General features: G+C 43.4%; 1 protein-coding gene across 1 annotated transcript; it reads right to left on the reverse strand.

Moving 5' to 3' along the window:
- Window positions 1-9,011: 9,011 nt before the first annotated feature.
- On the reverse strand, window positions 9,012-10,103 carry Gpr6 (G protein-coupled receptor 6). Its single transcript, XM_076859850.1, has one exon. The coding sequence runs from the start codon at window positions 10,101-10,103 to the stop codon at window positions 9,012-9,014; it is 1,092 nt and encodes a 363-aa protein (XP_076715965.1).
- Window positions 10,104-10,395: the final 292 nt, after the last annotated feature.

Here is a 10,395-nt window from a genome sequence, read left to right on the forward strand (position 1 = left end):
ATATTGGCCCTCACTATTTCCTAAGGGTCTTTGTATATTTGTGGGTGGAATTCAGTTATTTCTGGATCCTCTGACCACCATCAATTAGTACTGTTTTCCTTAGTCTATATCTTCACAAACCTCAACAACACATCCAAAAACATGGGCTTGGGATGGTTTGTCTGTGGAGAAAGATTTGTGCTAAACTTTTAACAATTCTCCTGTCTTATGCGACCAGGTACAAAGTCTGACTGATGCCTAAAAATCAGGCTTCCCTTGGGCTGGGGATGTGGCTCAAGCGGTAGCACGCTTGCCTGGCATGCACGTGGCGCTGGGTTCGATCCTCAGCACCACATACAAACAAAGATGTTGTGTCCGCTGAAAACTAAAAAATAAATATTAAAAAATTCTCTCTCTCTCTCTCTAAAAAAAAACAAACCAGGCTTCCCTCTTGAACAGCTTATTTTTTTAATGCTTACCTCAATTCTTGACATTTTTATACTGCGTTCTGTTAACTTAACTGAATGTCTCCATTATGTAAGTTTTATTAAAGATCATAAACTTTTGTCTAGTCTTAAACAATGTTTGAAAATTGGAGTTTGAATCTTCTGAATCTCTTCTCCTGTGGCAATATGATGTTCCTTTTGGGATGGCAAAGACAGTAGGGTCAAATTTCAAATTCATCCACTTCTGATTCATCTTTCTTTCTGAGAACCCGAGTAGTCTCACGGTGGGGCCATGTGATCCAACCCACTGGGTTGTGAGTAGAAGTGTCTTTTATGGATCACAGCATTTAATTTCTGGCACAAGACCCTCCAGTACTCTCTTCTGCACACCAGTGATTCCAGAGAAGGCCTAGAGTTTAGGGGATAGAGCGGCAGATGGACAACAGTAATTGCTGCCTAGAGAAGAAGGGTTGCCCTAGACGTTGTCTAGGCATCACAGTAAACATTGTACAAACAAGAAATCTTGGCTGTGTGAAGCCATTATGATTTGGGGTTGTATGTTAGCGCAGCATAACTCAGTTTATGCTTTCTAACTTGTTTTAACCTTACAATGACCTTAGTGTACCACAGGGTGCTGTTCTCTTTTTCCATCTTCTTGTTCACTCTCCCCTTAGGTGGTCAGAAAGTACATGAATTTGACAGGATTTGACCACATTATCTAATTAATAAATCGTGTCATATTGACTTTCCACTTTGTTTCCATATAGTATTAATTTCAATTATCTGGTATTATGTTGTGTTTTTCTCTTTTCATTTACTTATTATAACTTTATTGAGGTATAATTAATATAAAATGAGCATTACATATTTGAAATATAGGACTTGTTCAGTATCCAACATTGCAAAAAAAAGTACACGATATATTTTACAAATGAAACTGTTATCACAATTAAGATAATGGTAGTATCAGTCATCCTAAAAGTTCCCCTGTGCTCTTTTCAATTCCTTCTTTCTCTCTAATCTCTACTCCCCCAAGTCCAATCATTAATCTTCTTTCTCTTACTATACATTTTCAAGGATTTTCTATAGCATCTTACATTATTAGCTCTTTTTTGTCTGGCTTCTTTCTTTCAGCATAATTATCTGGAGACTCATCCACATTATCGCATGTATCAATAGTTCATTCCTCTTACTTTCTAAGTAGCATTCTATCATATGAATGTACCACCACTGATTTATTTATTCACCTGTTGATGGATACTTGAGTTGTTTTTCACTTACAAATAAAGCTTCTGTGAACATTCATGGGCACGTCTTTGCATGGACATATTCTTTCCTTTCTCTCAGATAAATACTTAGTAGTGGAAGAGCTGAGTTGTATGGTAGGAGTATGTTTAACTTTTAAAGGAAGCATCACAACATTTTCCAAGGCATTTGTCCCCTTTTACATCCTCGCCCCCAGAATATGGGGATTCTACTTGCTCCACATCCTTGCAATGCTGGGGATGGTCTGACCTTTAAATGCTTACAATATCACCCAAGTACACAGCTTTGTTCCCAATTTCGTCAACTCAGGTTCTTGATACTTCTTGTACTAGTCTCTTAACCTGCACTCCTTCTTCAGATAAATTGAGGTTGTCAGGTAGGAACTCTGTGAACTTCCTCCCACCACCTATAAACTTAGATCTATCAGTACCAATTACTCCCGCTTTGCCTCCTGTCAGAGCAGGGGCGCTGCGTCCCCACCTCCTCCTGTCACGGCATCCTGGAGCCCATCCTCCAACTGTCAAGCCTCATCTATCAAGAATCTTTTCTTTTCTCCTATTTTCAGTTTTTCCACTTATGTCGTATTGGCCCCTCAGTCTAAGGCCCTCTTTAAAAAATAAAGAAAAAGCTATATTCTGACCCTGTATTGCCCTCTAGCTACTCCTCTCTCTCTCTTTCCCATTTTTAAGCTAAATTTACTGAAAACATTGGAGAGTTCCCATTTCCTCCTCAAGGTGTTCAATCTGGCTATCACTCCGCTCTCCGCTAAAGCTGCTGTCACTAAGGTCACCAGTGACCACCATGTTCCACCACTTTCCCAACCCAGTCTTGACCTCTTGGCACATACTTAAGCAATTCCTTCTTAACCCTTTTTCCCCCTCTTGGCTTCCCTGGGTCTCTACTGGATGCCTCTCCTAAGTCTCCCTTTTCCTTTTCTTTCCTTCATCTGATTTCTGTATATTCTCTGTCCCAGATTGTGATCTTGGCCTCTTTTCATTCATTCCCTTCTCTGGTTTCACCTACTTCATAAGGGCATGGAGCACAGAAATTGTCTGTATTACAACCATCCTTGTGAGCTCCAAAGCCACAGGACCAACTGTCTCCACTTGGATATCCCACAGATTGGAACTGAGTACACAGACAACTTGATTCATCATCTTCTTCCTCAAATCTGCCTCTCTTCTGAGTGTTCCTATCTTACTGAATCCACCCAGCTTAATACCCTTAACTCCTGATGTGCTCCTCACACCTCCACTCACTCAGTCTGACATTCTAATGAGATCTCATGAGTCCACCCCTTCTGCCCACTCCTTCTGCCTTGCTGAGTGGAGGCTGCCCGCCTCCTCTTTTCTGGATTGCTACAACCAGCCTCCAATGATCTTTTGTCTTCCAGTCTTTCTCACCTGATATCCACTCCCAATGCAGCTCCTGCTACCTCTCCAGATTTGTCCCTTGCCACCTCCTCTCTAAGCTCCACATCATATACACTCTGGCCATACTGAATGGCCTGAGCTTCCATGAAGAGACCATGCTTTTGTGTTTCATGTTGTCCTCTTGGTCTGAAACATCCTCCTTCAATGTCTTTTGCTTTCCAAATTCATTTTGTTCTTTAAGACTCAGCTTAATGTTGCCTCCTCAGTGGAGTCTTCCATATTCTCCTGACTTTCCAGTAGGATCCTTTCCCACCATGTACATACCTTTATTGTTGTACTGTTGTCATTACTCCTTTCAAGGCTGTGTCTGTTACTCCTATGGCAAAAGGAGCTTTGCAGATGTGATTGAGATGGAGAGGTGATCATGGATCATCCAGGCAGGACTTAAACATAACACAAGTGTTTTTATAACAGAGAGACACTGGGAGATTTGACTACAGAAGGCATCGTGGCTTTGAAGATGGAGGAAGGAGCATGAGGCAAGGAATGCAACTCTAAAAACTGGGAAAAAATTTCTTCATGAAGAATTTGTGGAGGGAGTATGGCCTTGCTGACATTTTGATTTTGGCACTGAGAAATTCATTTCAGACTTCTGATTTCCATCCACTGTAAGAGAATAAATGTGTGCTGTTTTAAGCTCATTACCATGTTCGTTGTCATTTGTTATAGCAGCAATAAGAAACTAACACTGATAGAGTGGGGCTCTGCCCTGGGCTTCATGCACCAGAGGTCTCTATTGTAGGCCTCCTCCAGCTGTGCTTCTGCTCTTGGAGTGAAGAGTCTGTGTCCTCATTTCTGGACCAGGCATCAGATACCTGGGACCCTCAAAATCTTTAGCCAAGAAATCCTAACTTAAGGCCTATTTCCAGGGCCTCATAGACCTCCTCTCCAATTTTGAGACAGACTACACTCCTGGTGAGCTCATGCCCATCCCCACCACCAACTGTTGGTGGGGATGAGCCACTGTGTAGACGTAGACTGAAGGGCACAAGAGCCCAAGCAGGAGACTAGGTAGGAGGCTACTGCAGTAATTTGGGTTGGAGATGATGATAGTGGTGCAGAGGGGGAGAAGAAATATACCAAATTCTGGGTATATTTTGAAGGCCTTGCTGACACAGTAGATATGAAGTATGAGAGCAATAGATGGATAAGGTGATTCCAGGGTTTCTGGCCTGAACAACTAGAACAGTAACATTGCCATTAACTTAGAAAGTAATTAGGGGACAAAGAGTAGGTTTGGACATCAAAGATCAGTGGCTCATCTTTGAAGTATAAAGTGTAGGATGTTCATTAAACAAAAAGGCGGGCAGGTAGTTAGATACTTAAATGCTTTCATGTTGGATCTTTTTCTCAAAGACTATGTTTCTAGCAACTTGCAGAGGCTCTCGCCATAGGAGATTCTTAATATTTGACAGATCAAATGAATAGGCAACATTTCTCTATAGAAATGTTTCCAGACCTACTCACAGTTCTATACTCTCACATCACAATGATTAACAGCAAACTTTATTGGCATTACACAGCCTGGCCAACTATGTAAGTCAGGGTTATTAACATCCTGAGTGTTCAGCATCATTTTATCCTTGGCTCTCCCAAGCGTCTTGGTTAAGACTGGCATTGATACTGTATAGTAATACCAAGTAGATTGAAGTCAGATCCATGTTCTGTATCTTTTCATTCTCACATTGCAGTTTCTTAATGTGCTGATTGCAGGAAAATTCTCTCTGTAATTATGAAATGTGCCACAATATTGACTTCTCTGTTCTACCTCTGAAATTATGCTGTTTTTTTTTCCCCCACTGTATTTGGGAAAGTTGATAGTCAGAACTGCTGGGTTTCAATCCACTTAATTCATTCCACATGCAAATAGGACTTCAAATACTGTCTGATGATGCTCAAGAATCTGTGAAGGTTAATTCTGTAGAAAATTTTAATTTGATGAATGGGCAATAATGCCGATCTTCCCAGCTCTGAATTTATAGACACTATAAAACTCTACATCTATAAACTGTAGTGTGTTTTACAGTGTTGAAAAGGTCAGAGTGGTGCTGTGAACTACTGGAAATTAGATTGCTCAAGCATTTTCTCTTGTAACTTCTAGAGTCAAGTTCCCCCCCACTTCCTCTCCTGAAACTTCTCTTGTCAAGTTTGCTAGTGACACTGACATTATTAAATCTCTAGTCATTTTAAGTCCTTGTTTTACTTGATTTCTCAAACATCATTTTGACCAGTTGACTTGATTCCTTTTTTGAATATTTTTTTTTTTCTTTTTCCTTTTGGGTCATTGTGCTACCTTGGTTTCTTCCCATCTCACTGACCACTTCATTTTTTCTTTGCATGCTCTTCCTGTCTTTATTTCGAAGCACTTCAGTTTGCTGGGGCTCCGTTCTTGGCCCTCTTCTCTTCTCTGTCCACAAGTACTCCTGAGGCGACGCCATACAGACCTATGGCTTTAGATATCACCTGTATGTAGACAAGTCCCCAATTCATTTGCCATTTTGGATCTCTCTTCTGAACTCCAGATAGCTAGTCTCTCTGCCTGTTTCCTCGTCTGAATATTGGGTATAATAATAATACCCAGCTCATAGAATTAGTACCAAATGGTCTCTGTGTGCACTGGCAGATCCACTTTCACCTGCTGGGTTCCCAGGGAATCTGACATCTGTTCTCTGTATCAATTTTTGCTCTCTGGGTTCTGATTAATTAATGGAAGTCACCATCAGGAGGTGGGATGGAGAGGGAAGCTGGTGTTCCAGTAATTTCCTCTTCAGCTCTCTCCCTGTCAGGCCACAGGTTGGCAGCTGCTGCTTTTTCTACTAAGGGCCACATCTCCGGCTGAGCAGCCAACACTACAGCCCTCTCTCATGGTTCCAGCAACTGTCCTTTCCTTAGTTCCTTTTTGGCAGCCCTGCAGTGCTAGCTCTGTGGGTGTGGGGTTGGGGACCTTCGCTATCCCTTGTTGGATTCCTTTAACTATGCTCATAATTTTATTAACAGTCCTTTCCCACGGTCATACCACCTTCGTCTATGTAGTCCCTTTGTTAGATTCTCTCCACTCATCTGCTTTGAATGTGTGCTCTTCATTTTTTTTTTTAATTTTCTAGTTGTTGAAGGCCCTTTATTTTATTCATTTATTTATACGTGGTGCTGAGAATCAAACCCAGGGCCTCACACATGCCAGGTGAGTGCTCTACCACTGTGCTCTTTATTTCTTGATGGGGCCTGATCAATTCAAATTCATTGTGATGATTAAATGAATTGTTTATTAAGTGCTTAGAGCGATGCCTGGCAAATGGTATTATAGAAGTGTTTGTAAAATAAACAAGTAAACTGCCTACATGTACTCTCTATTTAGGAGTTTAGAACTAACTTTTAAATTTTCCCTCCCTTTCTGTATTTGAATTCTCCAGAGAAACAAAACTAACATGAGGTATAAACATATATGTGTATATATATATATATATATATATATATATATATATATATATATCTCCATCAAAAGTGTGTGTGTGTGTGTGTGTGTAGAAATTTATTATAGGGAAGTCTTGCATGATTACAGAGGCTGACAAGTTCAAAATCTGCATTGTGGAGACCTAGGAGAATTGATGCTGCAGTGTAGTCTCAAGGCTTTCTGCTCTGGAATCAGAAGGAGCTAATGTTGCATATGAAGTCTGATAACCACTAGAGAATTCTCTCTTGTTCAGGAGGGGCCAGTCTTTTTGTTCTATTCAGGCCCTGAAGTGATTGCATGAAGCCCACCCACATGATGGAGGGCAATCTACTTTATTCACAATCCACCAATTTAAATGTTAATCTCATACAAAAACATCCTTCCAGAAATGTGTGACAAAGTATCTGGGCACACTGTGGACCAGTCAAGTTGACATAGAATCAATCATCACGTTTTCCAATGTAACCTCTCTCCTCAGATTTTCTTGATCTCTAAAGACCCCACATACTCACATTTTGCTCTAGGCAAAATCCTTGGTGTTATTCTGAGCTTTCTTCATTCATGCCCTGCGTCCATCTATACGTGAATGTATTTCTAAAGCCCAATCACTCATCACCATTTCCACCACTGTTGCTGTGCTTCAACTCATTGCGTGTCTTGTGGGGATAGTGGCTATAGACCTCTATCCCCTGCTTCCACTCTGAAACTCCTAGAGACTGTTTTCAATAAGACAGCCTGGGTGATTCTTTATTTTATTTTATTGGTACCAGTGATTGAACCCAGGGGCATTTTAGCACTGAGCCACATCCCTGACCCTTTTTAATTTTGATTTTGAGACAGAGTCTCACTAAATTGCTTAAGGCCCTGCTTAATTGCTAAGGCTGGCCTTGGACTTTTCATCCTCCTGCTTCAGCCTCCTGAGTGGCTAGGATTTCAGGGACGCCCCATCGTCCCTGGCTCAGAGTGATTCTTTAAAAATATGTATTGGATCATGCCATGTCCATATCACTTGAGCAAAACCCAAGTCCCTATACTGGCCTGCAAAGCTTGTTCTCTCTCCACTGTAGTTTCATACCTCTCTTTTCTTAGCTCACTTTCCAGTCTTTGATCTTACTACTCTTGAACTTGCCAGGCATATTCATACCCCTAAGATCTTGGCACTTGCTGCTGCCTATATGTGGAAACCTCTTCTCCCACCTTCTGATTTTTCTCACAACCTTGCTTCCCTGAGATTACTTCCTAAGTGTTTTCTCCTCAGAGAGACTTCCTTGATCACCCTAACCAACAGAGTACCTCCTGTTTTTTTCCACTTCTACCCCACTTTGTTTTACTTCTTAGCATTGATGCTAACAGGACATTATACATTTATTTATTTGCTTATAGGCCATCTCCCCCACTAGAATGTAACATCATGAGATTGAGACATTTTGCTTGTTTACTTCATTTCCACATCCTCAGCCCTGGAATTGTGCCTAGCATATAGTAGAAATTCAATAAGTGTGAAATTTATGAACAAATTTGCCTGTGTATATTTTCCTAAGAGTAACTAACTACTGGAGCTTGTAGACATATTTATTCACAGGGGCTCGGACTATACACACACACACACACACACACACACACATATTCTCTTATTTATCCTTCCATTATCCTGTAAGTAGGATGGGGTGGGAATCATGACTCATACCCACTGATGGAATGGGAATATTTAATTCTTAAGGATCGGAGTAGTGGCCTATTTGAAAGACGATAGTCGTCTAAGAGGCAATGCTGAACACACCTTCATATCCCCAGTGAAGGTATGAGGTATATGTCTTGGAATCCTGTGGTGAAGAATTTATTCATTTTTAAGATTGCACATGTAATTGGACTCTTGAATAGTAATTGCATAGTCAATCATGTACCCAAAATTACATTTTTTATGATATGTTTATTTGTGTACAAAATAAGTTGAAATTTGTTGATGCATGTGCAGCAAAATATTCTATCACATACAACAAAAATACACCTTTTACTCCCTTCCCCCTGCCCTTGAAAATGGCAACACTGTTTTGGCAGTTCAGCAGCTGAAAATAAAGTGCTATTATTAAGCAGTATTGGAATGTCTTCACTTGACAAATGTGATGTACATTTCGAGTATATAACCACATCTTTTGGTAGTTTTTCACAGAACAGGAAGCTCACATCCTGAACATCTCCAGAAGATACAAATATTTGTATATATATGTACACATGTATACACTGTATATGTAAAGTGCCAACAAGCCTTTTTGTCCTTGTGAGTTTGTTGCATTTATGTTTTGTCCCTTTCTTTTCCCTCTGCAAAATCAGATTCACACTATTGGAGTCTCCGAGTTCATCAGCAGGCACCAGGAAGCTCACCAAAGGCTGGCTTGTTGGGGGTGTGGTGTTGGTGAAAGGATGTGAAGGAGCCCTTCAGACCTCACTGGGGGACCTGGAGCGGAAGGGCACTTTGGATTGGAAACAGCCACAGAACAGGAGCCACAAGGCGCGCTGGATCTCCTGGTTGCGGAAGGCATAGATGATGGGATTGATCATGGAGTTGTAGGTGGCCGGCAGCAGGGTGGCGTAGGTGTAGATGGCTGGGTCCTCGTGGCTGCCCACCACACAATAGATGGCGAAGGGCAGCCAGCTGGCGCCGAAAGTGCCAAGCACTACGGCCAGCGTTCCCACGCCCTTTCTGGTGGCGGCGAGGTGGGGCGGCGCCAGGCAGTGCTGCTGCAGCGCTATCTGGTGAGCGTGGCGCCAGACCACTTGGCAGATACGCACGTACAGGTGCAGCATGATGCCAAAGACCGCAAAAAAGGCAGCTGAGAGCAGTGCCACGTGGCTGCGTGTCAGCGGGCGCACCACGCTGCAGGAGGCCCGCTCGCCCAAGCAGTTCCAGCCCAGCACCGGCAGTAAGCCGAGGCCTAGGGACACTGTCCAGGTAGCAGCAAGCAAGAGGTGCACGCCCAACAGTGTCCGGCGCGAGTAATAGGTGAGTGCGTTGTAGAGGGACAGGTAACGGTCCACTGTGATAGCTAACAGACTGCTGACCGAGGCCGCGAAAGAGGCCACAAGGAAGCCCACGGTGAGCAGGCTCACAGTCTCCGAGGGCACCACGTACTGGAACACAAAGTGCAGGATGAGACCACAGCCTGCCAGCAGGTCGGCGGTGGCCAAACTACCTACCAGCACGAACATGGGCGTGCGCAGGGCTGGGGTGGACGCAATGAGCGCCACTACCAAGGCATTTTCGCCTGCGATCACTGTCCCCGACACGCAAAGCAGCACGTCCCATGGATTCACTGCTGAAAGCAGCAATCCGGGTGGCCCTGCGGGCAGCTGCGAGGACAGCTCCAGAGACCCGTTAGCTCCGCTTCCGCCTCCCAGCGCCGCCGCCGCAGCAGGAGGCCCCCATTCGCCGGTGTCCCGAGCCGCTGCTGCTGTGGCCGCCGCCGCTGCTCCTTCGGCCGCCACTGCCACCACCTGAGACTCGTTGAGCGAGGCGGCGCTCGCGTTCATCGCGGCCAGATGCAGCACCCTGATTAGAGAAGGAGAGCAGGTGTCAGGTGTACTGGTCCGACTGCCAGGTGCCCCGCTAGCATTGTCCCACTCAAATTGCCTACCCCACCCCGGGACCCTGGAGCAGAGTGGTGAAGTAGAAGTTAAGTGCTAATCCAAAATAAACACCTGTTGTGTGAGAGCGTGAAATGCATCGGGTTGTCTGAATTGTCTTGAGTTTTTGCAGAGATGTACACACAGGTCATGCACACAGGTCAACCCCATAAGTGGGCTTGCATTTGAACACGCACAT

This window comes from Callospermophilus lateralis, chromosome 6, assembly GCF_048772815.1.
Source record: "Callospermophilus lateralis isolate mCalLat2 chromosome 6, mCalLat2.hap1, whole genome shotgun sequence".
In the NCBI taxonomy this organism is placed as follows: Eukaryota; Metazoa; Chordata; class Mammalia; order Rodentia; family Sciuridae; genus Callospermophilus; species Callospermophilus lateralis.